Source organism: Eumetopias jubatus, unplaced genomic scaffold (genome assembly GCF_037043125.1).
Source record: "Eumetopias jubatus isolate StellerSeaLion01/CBP00866 unplaced genomic scaffold, mEumJub1_p1.0 scaffold_17, whole genome shotgun sequence".
Taxonomy (NCBI): domain Eukaryota; kingdom Metazoa; phylum Chordata; class Mammalia; order Carnivora; family Otariidae; genus Eumetopias; species Eumetopias jubatus.
Window position 1 is genome coordinate 35,578,336 of NW_028274823.1, and position 19,251 is coordinate 35,597,586.

The 19,251-nt window shown below is 37.3% G+C and overlaps 1 protein-coding gene and 1 long non-coding RNA gene across 3 annotated transcripts in view; one reads left to right on the plus strand and one right to left on the minus strand.

Annotated features, from left to right (window-relative positions):
• Positions 1–17,442, plus strand: part of LOC148162153 (uncharacterized) — a 43,984-nt gene extending 26,542 nt beyond the window's left edge. The window contains exons 4-6 of one of the 2 annotated variants that reach the window (XR_015767141.1): positions 10,407–10,474; positions 16,355–16,472; positions 17,333–17,442. This is a non-coding gene — a long non-coding RNA (uncharacterized LOC148162153). Of the gene's footprint in view, positions 1–10,406; positions 10,475–16,354; positions 17,309–17,332 lie in introns of those variants that run through there. The other variant, XR_015767140.1, reaches the window with a different exon arrangement.
• The window catches only part of KIF11 (kinesin family member 11), a 44,090-nt gene that overhangs the window by 6,163 nt on the left and 18,676 nt on the right, over positions 1–19,251 (minus strand). The window contains exons 11-19 of the mRNA XM_028098435.2: positions 18,620–18,707; positions 17,115–17,303; positions 16,273–16,480; positions 15,000–15,172; positions 12,125–12,250; positions 11,437–11,595; positions 8,749–8,855; positions 3,602–3,881; positions 1,098–1,320 (exon numbers count right to left, since the gene is read on the minus strand). Of these exons, the coding sequence (XP_027954236.1) occupies positions 1,098–1,320; positions 3,602–3,881; positions 8,749–8,855; positions 11,437–11,595; positions 12,125–12,250; positions 15,000–15,172; positions 16,273–16,480; positions 17,115–17,303; positions 18,620–18,707 (1,553 nt within the window). The remainder of the gene's footprint in view (positions 1–1,097; positions 1,321–3,601; positions 3,882–8,748; positions 8,856–11,436; positions 11,596–12,124; positions 12,251–14,999; positions 15,173–16,272; positions 16,481–17,114; positions 17,304–18,619; positions 18,708–19,251) is intronic.

Sequence of the window (19,251 nt, forward strand, 5' to 3'; positions counted from 1 at the left end):
GGAAATACACAATACGCTGAGCTTTTTCCAGTAAACTAGATTTATGTAATTACATTCCTCAACTATTTCTGGTATTACAATGCCCTTTTACAAACTGTGCTACATAGATGGTTGCTGGTTTTCCTTTTATTTGCTTTTAAAATATCTTCTCTTTGGGGCGCCTGGGTGGCTCAGTTGGTTAAGTGGCTGCCTTCAGTTCAGGTCATGATCCCAGGGTTGTGAGATCAAGCCCTGCATCAGGCTCCCAGGGGGCTCAGCAGGGAGCCTTCTTCTCCCTCTCCCCCCTGCTCCTGCATGCTCTCTCAAATAAATAAATAAAATCTTTAAAAAAAAAATAGAATATCTTCTCTTAAAAAAAAAAAAATTCTCTCCTTCTGCCCCTCCCCACCCACCCCCACTCCTCCACTCCTCTGTGCTCTCTTTTTTTTTTAAAGATTTTATTTGACAGAGACAGCGAGAGAGGGAACACAAGCAGGGGGAGGGTCAGAGGGAGAAGCAGGCTCCCTGCTGAGCAGGGAGCCCAATGTGGGGCTCGATCCCAGGACCCTGGGATCATGACCTGAGCCGAAGGCAGACGCTTAACCATCTGAGCGCCCCTGTGCTCGCTCTCTCTTAAAAAAAATAAAAATAAAGGGGCACCTGCCTGGGTGGCTCTGTTGGTTAAGCTTCTGACTCTTGAATTTTAGCTCAGGTCATGATCTCAAGCCTCCCTTGGGCTCTGCTCAGCCTGGAGTCTGCATGTCCCTCTCCCTCCCCCTCTGCTCCCACCCTGCGTACACACACACTCTAAAATAAATAAATAAAATCTTAAAAATAAGTAAAAATCTTCTCTTAACCAAGCCAGCTCCCTAAATATTTATAAAATTTTATTGATTGTAATGCCCAAATTTCATGACAAGTACATGTCACCCATATCATGATATCTAATCTTGATTAAAGATATTTTAGGGTCCCACTTTTTCCATTTGAGGTGACTACAGTGAGATGGAAAATTCTTACCAGGCAATGGCAGGACCTGGTTTTTCTGAACATCTGGCACAGTACAAGGTTGACTTCAACTTCAAAAATTTTAACAATTCTCTTTCCCTTTAAAGTACCTGTTGGAATATCCAGTTTCAGGTCCTGTTGTAGAAAGCAATTAAGCTTAGTCAAACCCATTTTTATGGTTTCGTTAAGTTCTAGACTTTGTGCCATTAACTTTTCTTCATCAGTAGTTATCTGACCAAAAAACATGTTACGCTGGTTCTCATTAGCTGCTTTATGTCCATTTAATTTTTCAGTTATCTCTGAACTTGCAGACTTACAGCCTTGGTTTACAACCTGTAAATGATGCAAATGAGCTTTCGTTATTAAAATCAAAGCTGTTGGTGTTTTATTCAATATATTATTGCTCCTTATCTTGAAATTTTCCATAGTAAAAAGTTTTAAAAACACATGCAAAAGTAGAGAGAATAGTATAATTAACCCCCTTGTATTTACCCAGTCTCAACATTTATCAACACATGGGGTATAGATCAAAATTAACCACTTAGTCCTCCTCCCATAGAATTATTTTAAAGCAAATCCTGTATCATTTCATCCATTTATTTCAGCATACACCTCTAACAGTTAAGAGCTTTTTAAGACCACTCTCACATCTGAAAAACTTACATTGATTTCTTTATAGCAAATGTCTAGTCAGCATGCAAACTTTTCCAATTATCTCAAATGTTTTTCACAATTTGAATTTATCATTAGATTTGGTTGATTTGTCTTAGGTAGATGACTATATAATTTATCACCCAAACTGGGATACTTTTCAGAGTGAAAAGGGCCGTTCTTAAAAACAATTACCTCCAAACAACAGATGTAAACAAGGACTATCCCACGCAAACTAGGTCTTAAGACCCTCTGGTCTTAACTCTCTTAATAATAGGATATCTTTCCTCATACTTTTTTAAGTGTTCGGCAAGAATATTTTGTAGGTGCTGCTAAAAGCACATATGTCTGGTATTATCTCTCATGTTAAGATTAATCAGTTAGGGGACCTAGCTGGCTCAGTTGGTAGAGCATGCAGATCTTGATCTCAGGTTTTTAAGTTCAAACCCCATGTTGGGAGTAGAGTTTACTTTAAAAAATAAATAAAATTTAAAAGAAAAAAAAGATTCATTAGTGAGTTTGCATGTAATCACCCTATTAATTATAAAGTTCTCTATCAAGGGGTGTCTGGCTGGCTCAGTCAGAAGAGCGTGAGACTCTTGATCTCCGGGTCATGAGCTCGAGCCCCAGGCTGGGTGTAGAGATTACTTAAAAACAGGGGCGCCTGGATGGCTCAGTCGTTAAGCGTCTGCCTTCGGCTCGGGTCATGATCCCAGGGTCCTGGGATCGAGCCCTACATCGGGCTCCCTGCTCAGCGGGAAGCCTGCTTCTCCCTCTCCCACTCCCCCTGCTTGTGTTCCCTCTCTCGCTGTCTCTCTCTCGCTGTCTCTCTCTCTCTCTCTGTGAAAATAAATAAATAAAATATAAAAACACACACACACACACACACACGACTTTAAAAAACAAATAAATAAATAAAAATAAAGTTCTCCATCAGTTTTTTTCAAATGGTGTAGATAGTAATTAATGTCCACAGGGGTTATCTCACTAGGATTGCAAAATAGTGGTTTTCAAATTCTGTCATTCCTTCTGCATTAGCTGGGATTCTTCTGTGAAACACTTGGCTTCATCCACTATCCTGCTAAACCACGATAGAATTCTTTTGGCAAAAACATATGGATGCTCAACTGTTTCCCTTTATTTACCAGTTTTCAGAATAATGCACTGCCTCCCTAACACAATCCAAAGGAGACCTATGAAATTTTTATGAATGCATAAGCTTTAAGATATTTAATGTATTTTAATCAATTATAGCAATTATTCCTTTTGAAACTCAAATTATACCATATTTAAACAAAGGAGTGTCATCAGGTGGGCCCCTATGTTTTTTTGATACAACCCCACTAATCTTTAATAGCTCCCTTACCTTCTGGTATGACAGGATCTCTAGGCTTATCTGGTATATTTCCTGTTTAAACCTGAAATCAGCTATTTCTCCATTAGCCCTGGTTCCTTTTGGTAAAAATAGCTTATACATAGCTTAAAATATTTTTTTTTTACTTACATTCTTTTACCTAGTTCCTGAGAATATTAGTAAAATCCTTTTATAGCACAGAAAGAAAAACCAAGCCACAAAGGGCTCATGCAAGTATTAAGATCAAGCAAACACACAAAACTATCAAGTATCCTTTGACCAATCAGAACAATATCCTAAATATTTAAACAATAATAGGTTTGAATTATATTCAAAAAACAGGGTGCCCTTAACTAAAAGCACTAACAAGTCAAAAACCAAGGACAGATACAGGACAGACAGACACAAGAGTTAAATAATTTCAAGCTCTAGAAGACAGGTACCTGAGACTAGATCATGAATAAGGATACCAACTATTATGCTTTAAAAATTTAATTCATTCATTATTTTAAAATATCATCTGTTTTGAAACCAATTCTAAGCCAGGAATATTTAATTTTCTGATTATCACTATTCTCTCCAAAGTGGTTCCAAATACAAAGTTATTACCTCCAATAAGTTCTGAAGTTCTTCTTCCCTTTTGTTTAAGCAAGATACCCACTGTTCAGAAAAAGAAAGTGTGCTTGCGTTCAGGGCCTCGCATCTCTGTTCAGTCTCTTGAGATACTACTTCAAGGTTGCTACTGAGTTTATCACAGTGTTTCACAGACTCTTCAACCAATTTTGTACCTTCTTGGTTAAAGTGTCTGAGTTCCTGTGACAAGCCATCACAATCAGCACAAAATTGTGTACTGTAAGAGGCTGTTTTGCTGATTATATCCTTAGATGTCCTATAGAAAAAGAGAACATTGTTAAAATGGAAAACTAAGACTCAAAAGACCTATAACTTGCCCAAGATCACACAGTTCAAAAATGGCATATTTGAACCCAGGCAGTCTGGCTCCAGAGCCCATGTTCTTAATCAATCTTCTACATTGAGGATGGATGCTTTGGCCAGTGTCTTTTCACAGCAGACTGACATCATATCGGCCATTAAATGACCTTTGGAAATGTCTCTTTTCTCATAAAACCTTTCCCAGCTCTCCTCCAGATATGATGCTTTACTTTGTACCTCTTAAGAGTAGTAACTATACAGTTACTAAAATAAAATCTGCCCATGTGTTTTTTTCCTCCTACTAGATTATATTACTTAAGGGCATTACCTGCAGCCTCTAGTCTAGTCCCTAAACTGTCCACAATTAATCATTCTGTTCTTAAGTAGTTTTGCCTTGTCTATGACCTTAAATAAATGGAAAAAAATTATAAATGTTATAAAACAAAGGCAACTATAAAGCTTTCTCATAATTAAGATTATACTGGGTGTGACAAACTATACACCTAGTACACACAGTATACTGCAATATACCCCTGATAGAAAACTAAAGTCCTCTCAGGACTTCAGAGTTAAACTTTGGTGAATGGAAGTTACTCTCTATTACCACTAGATGGTACACCATGTGAGGAAACCAAATGAGGAAGCAAACAGGTTGAAAACCAAAGTTCAACTACAGGTTAAATGGAAATGATTGAAAAAGGAAAAGAAATTCAAGTGATAAGCTTGGAACCTATCAACACAAATCTAGTCCCTCAAGGAATCACAACTAGCAGGAAAATGAAATTTATTCATGAGTGACTACAATCCATGACAGTAAGTGCCACAGGCAGTGAGTGGGTCTCGAACTTCAGTATTACATAAACCTCGCCTAGATCCCTGGGCCCTACTCCTGGCTCATTCTTTTACACGGTCCCTGGACCACACTTTGAAAACCACTGGTATAGGCAATAAATGTCAGAAAGATTGGGGAAAATGGCTTGCAGGGGACTTAAAAAGAGTATATCATAGTTCCATAGCCATTTCAATCCTATTCCAGTATTCCCATCAGAGCTATTGAAGAAGCCAGAAATCCTTAAATCTATTTTTTTTTTTTTAAGATTTTATTTATTTGACAGAGAGAGACACAGCGAGAGAGGGAACACAAGCAGGGGGAGTGGGAGAGGGAGAAGCAGGCTTCCAGTGGAGCAGGGAGCCCGATGTGGGGCTCGATCCCAGGACCCTGGGACCATGACCTGAGCCGAAGGCAGACGCTCAACGATTGAGCCCCCCAAGCGCCCCTCTTAAGTCTAAACACTAGAAAAAAAAGTGGCGAAACACTTCCTAGACTCAGAGTCTAGAAAGAAGAGTTCAGAATGGGGCATGATATAATGAATAGGATCAACAACAGAATTGGAAAACCAGTGATAGGAGTTAGGTAGCAAAATAGGTGACAGCTAGAATTCTAGGACAGCACTGTTCAATAGATATGAGCCATATAATTAAAAAATTTCTAGTAGCAGGGCGCCTGGGTGGCTTAGTTGGTTAAGCGTCTGCCTTCGGCTCAGGTCATGATCCCAGGGTCCTGGAATCGAGCCCCACGTCGGGCTCCCTGCTCAGTGGGGAGCCTGCTTGCCTGCTGCCCTGCCTGCTTGTGCTCTCTCTGTCTCTGTCTCTGTCAAATAAATAAATAAAATAGTTAAAAAAAATTCTAGGGGCACCTAGGTGGCTCAGTTGTTAAGTGTCTGCCTTCGGCTCAGGTCATGATCCCAGGGTCCTGGGATCGAGCCCCGCATCGCTTCTCCCTCTCCCACTCCCACTGCTTGTGTTCTCTCTCTCACTGTGTCTCTCTCTGTCAAATAAATAAATAAAAAATCTTAAAAAAAAAAAATTCTAGCAGCAAAAAAAAAATTCTAGTAGCCACATAAAAAATAAATAAATAAATAAATAAAGCGATTAGAATAACAATGTCCTGGGTGTATACAGCATATGCCAAAGCAAAATATATGAAACAATGCAAAAGAGATAGGAAGGAGAAATTGGGAACATACTGTTATAAGGTACTTTTATCACACCCGAAACAGCAAATTACTTGAAAGTGTGTTAACATTATTTTTTTTTAAAGATTTTATTTATTTATTTGAGAGAGAGAATGAGAGAGAGAGAGCACATGAGAGGGGGGAGGGTCAGAGGGAGAAGCAGACTCCCTGGCAGAGCAGGGAGCCTGATGCGGGACTCGATCCGGGGACTCCAGGATCATGACCTGAGCCAAAGGCAGTCGCTTAACCAACTGAGCCACCCAGGCGCCCCTGTATTAACATTACTTAAAAATGTGTATCATTAATCCCAGAAAAACTATTTTTAAAAAAGGTAACTTAAAAGTATAAATGATAAGAGGTGCCTGGGTAGCTCAGTCGGTTAAGTGTCTAACTCTTGGTTTTAGCTCAGGTCATGATCTCAGAGCCTGCTTAGGATTCTCTCCCTCTGCCAACCCCCCAACCCCCTCAACGCCACTCTCATGAACATTCTCTCCTAAAAAAACAAAAGGAAGAAAAAAAGTATAAATGATAAATCAGTGGAAGAGATAAAATGAAAACATAAAAACACTCAACTTAAATTCAGAAAGGTATAAAAGGAAACAAAGCACAGAATATGCAACAAATAGAAAACAGCAAAATGGGAGATTTTAATCCAACTATACCAATACTTTAAATGAAAATGGTCTAAACACACCAATTAAAAGTCATACATTGTTAAATGTGACGAAAAAGCAAGACCCAATTACAGGTTATCTGCAAGAAATCCACTTTAAATATAAAGATGTAGGCCAAAAGTAAAGGGATGGAAGTACATTATATGCAAATAGCAATGAAAGGAAAGCTAAGTACTTATATTAGTTTCAGATAAAGTAGACTTCAGAACAAGGAAGATTATCAGGGATAAAATGGGACATTACATGATGATAAAGCAGTCAGTTCTCCAAAACATATCAACACTAAATGTGTATGCATCTAACAACAGAGCATCACATATATGCAGCAAAAACTGATAAAATTGATGAGAAATAGATAAATCTAAAATTGTAATTGGAGATTAACACCCCTCTCTTAGTAACTGATAGAACAAATAGGCAGAAACTCAGTAAGGATACAGATGACCCAAATAATACCATCAATAGACCTAACTGACCTGTATAGAACATTTCATCTATCAAAAGCAGAATACAAATTTTTTTCATACCGGTAGCACCAAACGAAGCATATTAGAATGCAAGGGCTCTGAAAATAAAATTGTCTTTGGAACCAAAGCTCACAAAACTGGGCCAGGGCCTTCACATTAAACCTAAACAAAAGTGAATGCCTGCCAAAAAAGAAAACTTAAATAGGATTCTGAATCTCCTAACATAATAATCAAAATGTTCAAGACACAATCAAAACCATTCCGGAAAATCACAACTTGAATGAGAAAAGACAACAGGTGCCAACGCTGAGATAATTCGGATGTTGGAATAATCTGTCAAGGATTTTAGAGCAGCCATACAAAAATGTTTCAATGAGCAATTAAAACACTTTTGGAAAAAATAAAATCTTAGCAAAGGAATAAGAGAGATTAAAAAAGAAGGAAATGAAAATTAAAAAACTGAAAAACCCAATGACTGAAATAAAACACCTCACTGAATGGGTTCTACAGTAGGTTAGAGATGACAAAGGAACATGAAGACAGTTCATAAAATTTACTCAATCTGAACAACAAAGAGAAAATAAACTATCTATAGCCTCAGAGACCTATGGGACCACAACAAAAGATCTAACATTTGTGTCATCAAAGTCCTAGAAGCAGAGGAGAAAGAATATAGAGCTGAAAAACATTCAAATAATGGATGAAAATTTCCATAATTGGTGAGAGGTGTAAGTGTACAGATTCAAGAAGCTGAGTAAATCCAAACAGGATAACCTCAAAGAAATACATAAGACGACACAATATAATCAAACCTCCAAAAACTAAAGGCAAAGAAAAATATCTTGAAAGGAGCTACAGAGAAATTCCAATTAATCATGAATGCCAACCCCAACTGAGGGACACTGTACTAAATAAATATTCTATGCTGTTGAAAAAACAAAGGTCATAAAAGACAAACACTATGAAACTACTCCAGATTAAAGGAGATTTAAGAGACATGACAATCAAATGCAATGTGTGATCCTAGATTAAATCCTAGAGCAGGAAGAAAATCTTTTTTTCTTATAAAGGACATCAGTGAAACAACTGGCAAAATTTGTCTGTAATACTAGGTAATAGAAGTTACCAATATTAATTTTCTGATTTAAAATAATTGTATTATGGTAATATAAGAGAATATCCTTATTTTTAGGAAATACAGACTGAAGTATTTAGTAGGAGAAAGTGAGCATTATGGACGCAACCTATGCACAGCTAGTTCAGAAAAGGTATCTCTATGTGAAATATTAAGAGGGGCTGGGGCGAAAGAAAGGGAATGAGAATGAGAAAACTAACATAAAATGTTAAATGAGAAATCGGGTTGATTGATAATATTATTTGTACTGTTTGAAGCTGTCTATTCTGAAATAATTTCAGGCAGAGAAAAGTTAAAGAGAATTTTTTTTTTAAGATTTTATTTATTATTTTTCAACAGAGAGAGAGACAGTGAGAGAGGGAACACAAGCAGGGGGAGTGGGAGAGGGAGAAGCAGGCTTCCCACCGAGCAGGGAGCTCGACGCTGGGCTCGATCCCAGGACCCTGGGATCATGACCTGAGCCAAAGGCAGACGCTTAACGACTGAGCCACCCAGGCGCCTGAAAAGTTAAAGAGGATTAAAAACTGCTTACTGTTCTGTATTTTCTTGGACGCTACTAAGTGGTTTCTGGATGTTTTCACACTTTTCCTCCAAGGCACAGAATCTCTCTGCCCAAAGATTGAGTAACTGGCAAAGTTCCTATAAGAAAGGTGTGGGAGAGGAAGAGTTGAAATTACGACACCTGAACTTTTCCTCTAATATTGACACGAAGTATTGTCCCATAGCTGGGAATTAAACAAATTCTTAACAAGAGAACTTTAATTCCACTTCTCACCCATAGAGGAAAGCAGTGTAACTGATATTAAAAGGATAATATTAAAGGAATTTTTTAAAAAGTAAACAATTAGCAAATTTTGCTATCTTAACTACTATTTAGTAACAAATTACTTTCAGTGTACCTCAAAACTAAGCAAATACACCAAGATGTCACCTTATGCTAGGAGAACCACTTTGACAGGTATAGAGCACCAGTTGCTTCTTAACTGATAACACTACTAGAAAAGTAATGCTGATAATCAGATGGGTCAAGCAGTCCAAAAATAGTAGTAATTACTTAAGCTGAAACATTTTACAGAATCTAGATGGATAATATTAATAAAATATAATTTTACCTTTGCTCATACTCGGCATCTTTAAAAACAAGTTCTTATAAGGCACACAACATGATAGGGATTTAAACTTATAAAATGAAGAAGCTACGCTAAAGGCCAAGAAAGAGCTGAACATGCATCCAGCATTCTTATTCACTGTTCAGTCCATTAGGTCGACCAACATCTCTAAAATACACATCAGCTGACAGTACGTATCCAAGACTGATTATGAATAAAGGCTGTCAGTATTTTTACTTGTCTCAAAGTAGAGGAAAATGCAGGTATTATCAGATTTATCTACATGTAGATAGGTGTTTCTAATTGTTTTGTTAGTGCTAATTTCAAGTTCTAGAACACCTGAGAAACAGAACTTCTGTAAAGCCAAAGAAGTCAAATCATGTTAAAATACTTTCTGGATCATAGGTGTTTTGCTTGTTTTTAAACAGCTGCTTATCAATTTAAACATTTCAAAACAGCTAGTATATAAAAAGTTGATCTACCTTAGAACATATACCTAAAAAGTTATAGACAGGTTGATGCAGAGGTATGAGAAACTGCTACAATTTCAAATTGCAAGAATATGTTCTAGAAACAGCAACTCAAAAAGTGGATGCATTTCACCACTACTACTCTCAGAGGATCTAAATACTCTTGCATGCTTTCAAAGCCCTGGTTTCCTCATTAGAAAACTAGGATAGTAATAGAACCTGCATCTATATTGATGACAGGAATAAGCACATAGTAAGAGGCTCAGGAAATGTTAACTATCAGTTTTACTATTTTGATGTTAATCCTTTCTCCAAAAAGTTTCATGCTTATCAATTACGGAAACAAATACTCTTACTTCAAAGTTGCTCTAACTCTTGCCTAAAAATCTTGGATTTGTTGCCTTTCTCATTTTGGATGACATGGATATGAATTCCCCCTCCCTTACTTCCAAAGAAAAAGAAACCTCTATTACTCACTAAATCATGTCAATAGTTTTATTGACCAAAGAGTTCTGTCATGTAATAATTAGCCTCATTTAATAAAACTTTACACTCATTACTCAGGCCATAGGAATACGAGGAGTTGTTTTCCATTTATCTGATCTTTACAGATTATGACTTCCCTGGTTTGGAGGTTTGGTTTTGGTCATGAACTGAGAAACAGCTTACATGGAGGAAGGTAAGTCATGAATTACATTTACAATCAATTAAAATTAAGAACTGTATTAATTGGGGCACCTGGGTGGCTTAGTTGGTTAAGCATCTGACTCTTGGTTTCAGCGCAGGTCATGATCTCAGGGTCATGAAATAGAGCCCTGCATGGAACCCAGTGTGGAGCCTGCTTAAGATTCTCTCTCACCCTCTGCCTCTGCCTCTGCCCTTCCCCCCACCACGGGCATCCATGCACTCTCTCTCTTTCAAAAAAAAAAAATTGTATTAATTTGCTATAATCTAAATGTCTGACATCGATGAGACAGAAATAGTATGAGACAGCATACAGTTTCTGAAAGAGAATAACTATCCATGTTACCCTAGGAAAAAAACAATTTATCAAGTTATAATGTAGATACGTATTCATTGTAAATACTATAACCATTTTCTTCTAATTACACTCCCAAAAGTTTCTCTAGCTTTATCTTTCGTCTTGGTATGATGAAAGGAAGGTCTTGTCTTTATTTTTTCTTAAGATTTTATTATTTATTTGAGGGAGAGAGAGAGCTTGAGCAGGGAGAGGGGCAGAGGGGGAGGGAGAGGAAGACAGAGACTCTCAAGCAGACTCCCCTATGAGTGCAGAGCCTGACGTGGGGCTCAATTTCACAACCACGAGATCATGACTTGAGCCAAGATCAGGAGTTGGATGCTTAATTGACTGAGCCACCCAGGCGCCCCTCCTGTTTGTCTTATAGTGCTTTAGCACAGGGTTCTAAATGTAGCAAATCCTAAAATATTAACTGGTCAAGAAAAGTATTCTTAATTATTTTGTATTACTTTTGTAAGCAAGAGTGGCTATGGCATTTTCCGGTTTCTAAATTGTTCTACTAATGAGATTAGTATTAGCATTCAGATTACATAACAGGGATTATCAAGTTAAAGATAACAAAACTTCCTTTTTATGCTCCCCAAATCACCTAAATGAGATACCTGTGAATGGATTTTTTTTATTGTCTTCAGGTCTTCAGTTAAGTTTTCACATAGCTTCTGTGATTCAGCCAAGGAAGAAACTGTATTTTCTTGTAGTTCATGTAGCTTGTTACACAGTGTACCGAGAAAGCTATCCATTTCCTTTTTCTGATCTTCTACCTTTGAAGGAAAAAGTTAGTTTCTTTCTTTTAATTAAAAAAACATATTTTAGTTTCTTTGTTTGTTGAACACATACAAAATAGAACACATCCAAGCAAGAAAACTGTATGCAGAGAAAAGTCTTCCCTCTCCAGCCCCTGGAGCCCCAGTTCCACTCTCACCTCTGGGAGAAGACTACTATCATTTTTAAATACTTCCAGAGATATTTTATGCATATTTAGGCAGATGTGCATATGCATATGCATGTATACCTGGATATGCGTATCTTCTTCACCCACTCAAGGTAGCATGCTACATGTATATGCTACTATGTAAACACACACTTATCCTGAAGATCATTCTCTCATTTTTCTTAGCCAGGATTCTGTTGATCACATCAATGGCAGCGAGCATCCTATATCCTCTCTCCTCCACATTCCCATTCACAACCCATGGCTTTGCATGTATACAGATATGGCCACAGATATATAAAATTTCTTTCTTAAAAAACAATATGATTTTGAGAAATTAAGAACATAACACTTGTTACCTTACTAGCCACTGTCAATGAAGTCTTGAAAAGATGCTTTAGTTGACTGTTGATTTTCAGTATAAACACCATCGTGGGGGATAAAACCGTTTCCAGTGAATTTAGAAGGTCAGTCTTAAGTACATCCTGGTTAAAAAGAATATTTTCACTTCCATAAACCTGGCTGGTTAAATGACAGTATCTTAAAATACTTTAACACATGCATAGTGAAATCCTAAGTTTCCATTCTCTAATCTTTATAGTCTATAGAGCCTATTTGTTTCTAGAGTTTATATTCATGTTACTTAATTCTACCTACAGTAATTAAGAAATGGTCATGTAGTGTTCGACAGATTCTTAACAGTCCAATGCAACAGAAGTCCAAAGAATTCAGAAGAGGGGAAAACAACAATCATTTGATAAGATATCAGCATTGCAAATAAAGGGAATTTAAAAAAAAAACTGGATAAGTACATTTTAACAAAATTAATTTCAAATAAGTCAGAAAGGCTGAGACCAAATAGCCTTCAAAGGTAGGCTCTGAGCTGGAAGTATTAAACTCTGAAGACCTGGTGACTTATATCCTATTGTAGCTGAAGAACTTGTCAAGGTTCTTGTTCTTGTCGAGGTATATACAGAGTTGAGAATGTAGACTGGGAATTTTTTTTTTTTTTTTGGATTGGTAATTTTTACAAAAAGGGAAAAACTGTGACCTTAAAGTTCCCTTCACTTGGGTAGGGTGAGAAACTCTAACAGAAACAATTAGTGAGGAATGAAAGGAAAAGGCTAGTGGCATTCTTTGGGAAGGAAAAGCTATCATCATTTCAACTCATCCTGTGGGAGAAGCAATCATCTCTCTTGACTCCAGCAGTGTTTACAAGGTGGCAGAGAACTTGGCAGGAACACATCAATAAATACAGTCTTGCATTTAGTGCATGAATCAATTTCCTAAAAGTACCAACTGAGCCTCTATTAACTTTGTCAAATTTGGGTGACTGAAGAAATCTATCAAATAGGGTCATATAAGCACTGCATCTAGGCAGTGTCAACTAACATTTGTAGTTATTTACTTGGAAAATGTTCAACAAATATTGTTAGACTCAAAAGGGGAGGCAGAGAGCCTAAGTAAAGAAGAAAAGAGATATGGCCAAGGACTTCCTGGGCAAATCATACAATTACAAATAAGAGTATTATTCAAATCAGCTATGAAGGAGGTAATACTAGCGTAATTGGATGGGTGGCTTCTATAGAACTATGAAAAGGAGCCTTACAGTTAAGAAGGGCTTGATCACACAGATCTGACCCCATAAATTGTCATATGTGTTCCTAGAATTCTAGCAGTTTTTTTTTCTTGCACTTCTTGGTATTACCATAATTTTAAAATTAACCAACTTAGGGACTCCTGGGTGGCTCAGTTGGTTAAGCGACTGCCTTCGGCTCAGGTCATGATCCTGGAGTCCCGGGATCGAGTCCCACATCGGGCTCCCCGCTCAGCGAGGAGCCTGCTTCTCCCTCTAACTCTCCCCCCTCATGTACTCTCTCTTTCTCGCTCTCTCAAATTAAATCTTTAAAAAAAAAATTAACCAACTTATATCCCCTCTGGTTGGGTCAACTTTAACATCAGCATTACCATTCCAGAACCCTTGAGGAAAAGATGATTTACTAATTTCTGAGCCAACGACCAACTCGTGGGTCCCCTGAATTCACCTGGTGCTAAACCTGTCCTTTCTAATTATCAGGCTTATTAACTCCTGCTCTTAATGTTACAAGATGCTAGTGAAAAAAGTGTCAAAGGTTGGTCATATGCATTTGGAAGTTAATCTTTCTGGGAGAACAAAACAGTGGAGAGATTTGCTTTTAAAAATATAAATCTGGGGGGTGCCTGGGTGGCTCAGTCAGTTAAGCTACTGCCTTCATCTCAGGTCATGATCCAGGGGATCCCGCATCCGGCTCCTTGCTCAGCTGGGAGCCTGCTTCTCCCTGTCTGCCGCTCCCCCTGCTTGCGTTCTCTGTCTCTCTCTCCAACAAATAAATAAAATCTTTAAAAAAGATAAAATAAAAATCATATTTTTTTAAAAAATTTAAAAAGAAATATATATATCTGGGGGGCACCTGGGTGGCTCACTCGGTTAGGCGTCTGCCTTTGGCTCAGGTCATGATCCCTGGGTCCTGGGATCAAGCCCTGCATCAGGCTTCCTGCTCCGCAGGGAGTCTGCGTCTCCCTCTCCCTCTGTCCCTCCTCCCCACCGTGCTCTCTCAAGTGCACACTCTTTCTCTCTCAAATAAATAAAAATAAAAACATTAAAAATAAATCTTTTTTTTTTAAGATTTTATTTCTTTATTTGAGAGAAAGAGCACATGAGAGAGGGGAGGGTCAGAGGGAGAAGCAGACTCCCTGCCAAGCAGGGAACCCTATGCGGGACTCGATCCCGGGACTCCAGGATCATGACCTGAGCTGAAGGCAGTTGCTTAACCAACTGCGCCACCCAGGTACCCAAAAATGAATCTTTTTCAAATAAATAAAAATCTTAAAGAATATATATTTATATATACATATATATAAATAAAATCTGGGGCACCTGGGTGGCTCAATCAATTAAGATTCTGCCTTTGGCTCAGGTCACAATCCCAGGGTCCCGGGATTGAGTCCCACTTCGGGCTCTCCTCTCAGGAGGGAGTCTGCTTCTCCCTCTGCCCTTCACCCAGCTCATGCTCTCTCTCAAATAAAATCTTTAAAATATATATATATATATATATCTATATATGTATAAAAATCTACTCTTAAAGTGATGTTTATAACCATGTTTTGTAAAGCTTAAAATGAAAGAGCAGTTAACATTGTTTTTGAAGACTTAGCAAAGTAACACTTGAAAAATACTTAAAGAGATTTACTAACAATCAATGTCTGAAGTACAGTTTTACTTTCTGCTGCTAATGATTGTTCTTTTAATATCATATTAGAAATCTGAGAAACACGTATAGACACATTTTCTGGAACAGCTGTGAGAGATCCAAGTGCTGTTGTAGTAATTGTGTCTAATGCAGAGACACTGGAAGACAGCAGGTTACCTATACCAAAAAGAAAAAAGATACAAACTTTGACATAAATATATTAATACAGTTAGAAGTACTTTAAAGAGGTTGAGAAAATTATATCCTTGTGGCAGTTTGTAGTAACAAATAAGCTTAAAATAATTGGATCATTACATCAGCTAGGAAACATTTCAAATATAAATTATTTATGTTCTAGAGTATTCTGCAAGCACATGTCATATTTGTTAGTTTATCAGACCCATCACTATAGTTCACAGTAAACCAAGAATCATTGTGATCTCCAGCTACAGGTAATCACAGTATTGTAATAGGTAAAAGAGGTTATAAAATTAATAAACCAAACAAGAGTGGTTGGCTTAGAGCAACTAGACTCTAGGTGATTTTTACAAATTTTTACATTTCTGTATCTTACACGTTTTCTATATTAAAGATAATACTTTCACATTAAAAAACTAATATTTAAGAGGGGCGCCTGGCTGGCTCAGATGGTTAAGTGTCTGCCTTCGGCTCAGGTCATGATCCCAGGGTCCTGGGATCGAGCCCATCGGGCTCCCTGCTCCATGGGAAGCCTGCTTCTCCCTCTTCTTCGGCCTCTCTCTCTCTGACTCTCATGAATAAATAAATAAAACATTAAAAAAAATAAAAAACTAATATTTAAGAGTTTTTTTCTCTGGGCACGTAGGTGGCTCAGATGGTTAAGCCTCTGCCTTCCTGGGATCGAGCTCTGCATCAGGCTTCCTGCTCAGCAGTGAGTCTATTTCTCCCTCTCCCTCTGCCCTGCCACCTGCTTGTGCTTGCTCACTCTCTTGCTCTCTCAAATAAATAAATAAAATCTTAAAAAAAAAAAAGTGTTTTTTTCCCTAAATGAAGATAACAAACAATGGGTGTGGTTAAACTTACTTTATAGAAAACAGGAAAAAAAAAAAAACCAAACCCAGCTACGATTTGTTTTAATTCAAAGGCAGTAAAAGATAATCCCTAGTCTGACAGATAGTGTGTGCACTGGAGGGGACTAGTGACATGGTCCCCTGAGTTTTTTAAGATAGTAAATGATCAGTTTTGAAATTAGTCTCACACTAATCACACAAAGACTAATTAGAAATGCTTGAACTTACCAAACAAAGTCTTGTGAGTCTCTAGCATGGCCTTTTGTTTTGAGCTGTTATCCTTAATTAATTCTTCCATGTTACTAAACAGACTATTCAGGTTTTTGCCAAAAATATCCTGAGCTGCTGCATTGTGCTGATCGACTGCCTTCTTACGATCCAGTTTGGAATGGAGACCAGATACATCTTTTGTAGTTTCTTCAACTGTGGTAAGCAACTATATATAATTTTTTAAAATAAATGTTGATAAGATGGATATGACAGAACAGTCTAATGAAAATATCTGTGCTACAGAAGGATTTCTCCTGATGAGAACTAGTAAGTTTTAGATATTGTATCAGAACACATTTTCAATTCATGCTAATTTATCCAGTTGCCCAGGAATTTCCCCTCATCTAGCAATCTAGGCAAGGAAAGGGATTTTGCCAACCTAATATAGTAATTACACTTCCTCATAAATTTTTCTATTATGTGTTACTATTTCCTCTAACATGCACCTAATAAACAATTCTTTCACCATCTCCCACCATTAGAAGGTGCTAAATTCTTTATGACTGATTAGTTCCAATCATGACCAAAGGGGAAAGTATTGCATCATTGTTCTCAATGTCCCCAAGGTACAATAAAATTATTTTCTATTTACAAAACTTCAGGAATGGTTTTTTCCTTAAGTCGGAAATTCTAGTGAGGAAAATTCCTATGAAATAGTAAAATAATGTTCTTTAAATTGACAGAAATATCATTTGGGGTGGATAAATAGAATTTCACAGTTAATGCTTAAGCAAAGAAAGTTACTTCTACCCATTCTCTAATTTCTTTAATGCAAATACAAATCAAAACAAAAGACAAACCCTGCTAGCAGCATCATGAAGTTTCTCCTCAGTACTTTCCAAAGCTGATGTAATATACTCTTCTTCAGCAAGCTGTAATTTAGTTTCTTGTAAATGTTTTTGAGTGGTTTCAAGTTCCTGTGTCTTATTTTGCAGGTCAGACTTACACTGGTCAAGTTCATTTTTATTGTCCATAAATAACTCTGTAACCTAAATATAACATTTAAACATTTTTTAAGATTTAAGCCTCTGCCTTCCTGGGATCAAGCTCTGCATCAGGCTTCCTGCTCAACAGTGAGTCTATTTCTCCCTCTCCCCCTGCCCCACCACCTGCTTGTGCTTGCTCCCTCTCTTGCTCTCTCAAATAAATAAATAAAATCTTAAAAAAAAAAAAAGTGTTTTTTTCCTAAATGAAGATAACAAACAATGGGTGTGGTTAAACTTACTTTATAGAAAACAGGAAATAAAAAAACCAAACTTATGGCTAGTCCATAATATAATAGAAGAATCAAACAAATTATTTCCATGCAAAAGCTGTGAGAAGTTGTTAACAAGTCACCAGGTAGGTTAGCGCATTTTATATGGTATCTGGTCTCTTCCTGTAAAGTCATTAAAAATTTTGAGATTAAATACCAGGTTAGTGTAGTGGTGTTAGCTCTTCAGGTCCCTTTCAACACTGACAATGTGAGCGTGGCATAGAAAGGTCACGTCTCTCCACCTTAGTTATTCAACATCTGGTTTCTCCTAAGATCTGCATTCCCTCATCTGATACACACGGTAATGAAAATGTCTCAGCATTATTTAGCTTTAACAATAAAACCGCACAATGCAGTTAATTTCTTATAATGCTGCCTTAATGTGTCAAAATAGACAGTTCCTTCATCGTTGATTACAGTAAAATTATGATACAACTTAATTTTAGTATGAGTCAGCAAGGAAAAAAAATCTTAAAAAATATCGGGCGGGGGGCGCCCGGCTGGCTCAGTCGGTAGGACATGTGACTCGATCTCAGGGTTGTGAGTTCAAGCCCCACGATGGGCATGAAGCCTATTTTAAAAAAAAAACAGTGGCTTGTCTGAACTGAGATATATAGATGAAGCACACATGGGATTTCAAAGACTTAGAACAAATTAAAAGAATGTTATAAAAGGCGGGGGGTGGTGCCTGGCTGGCTCAGTCAGTAGAGCATGAGACTCCTGATCTCAGGGTTTCAGGGATGTTAAGTTCAAGCCCCACATTGGGTGTAGATATTACTTAAAAAATAAAAAATCTTTAGGGGTGCCTGGCTGGCTCAATCAGTGGAGCATGCAACTCTTAATCTCAGGGCTATAAATTTAAGCCCCATGTTGGGTGTAGAGATTACTTAGAAAAAATAAAATCTTTAAAAAATAAAAATAAATTAAAAATCTTAAAAAAATATCAGGTCCCTCAAGTTCTGAAATTTTTTTAATATTCGCTTTTCATGTAACATACAATACTGTTTTGTTTTGGGTTTTTTTTCATTCAATACGGTTTTAAATGCTTACCCTATTTAGCTCCTCCTCAATGGCACCAATTTTTTCAATCAATTCTACAATCTGTTCTTCTTGAACAGTTAGTTTTCCACTCATGGCTCTAAAATAAAGTTTAATATGAGTTTAACAGTTAGTATTTTTTCCTAATTCCTTTAAAACTTATTCTAACAAAACTGTAGGAGTTACACATCACCTCTACCATTTATCACTATGATAATGATGCCTAAATGTCAATAAGTAATGAATACAAATTATACAAAAAAAATGTATTCCTTGTTCTTGTTTTATAAATGGACTATTCTTCTTGTGACCTCCATTTTGAAACTGAGAATCCCTACCTATGAGGGGAAAAAAGCACGTGTACATATAAAATTTGAGAAGCTACCAAGCTGACAAAGGACTATAACTCACATAAAGTAGAGATGGGGAAGGATATAACCTAAGTATCTGCAATCAGGAATATGGAGTATAAATAGGACCCACAGAATCCAGGAAAGGCTTGGGACTTAAAGGCATCAGGTGTCAGAGGAGGAAGGGGTGAGATAAAGGGCAAAAATGGGAGAAATGAGTTAAAGTATATATACAAAGCAATTATACCTCCTACTCCCTGCACACATACCCCAATATGCACCCCAACACACACC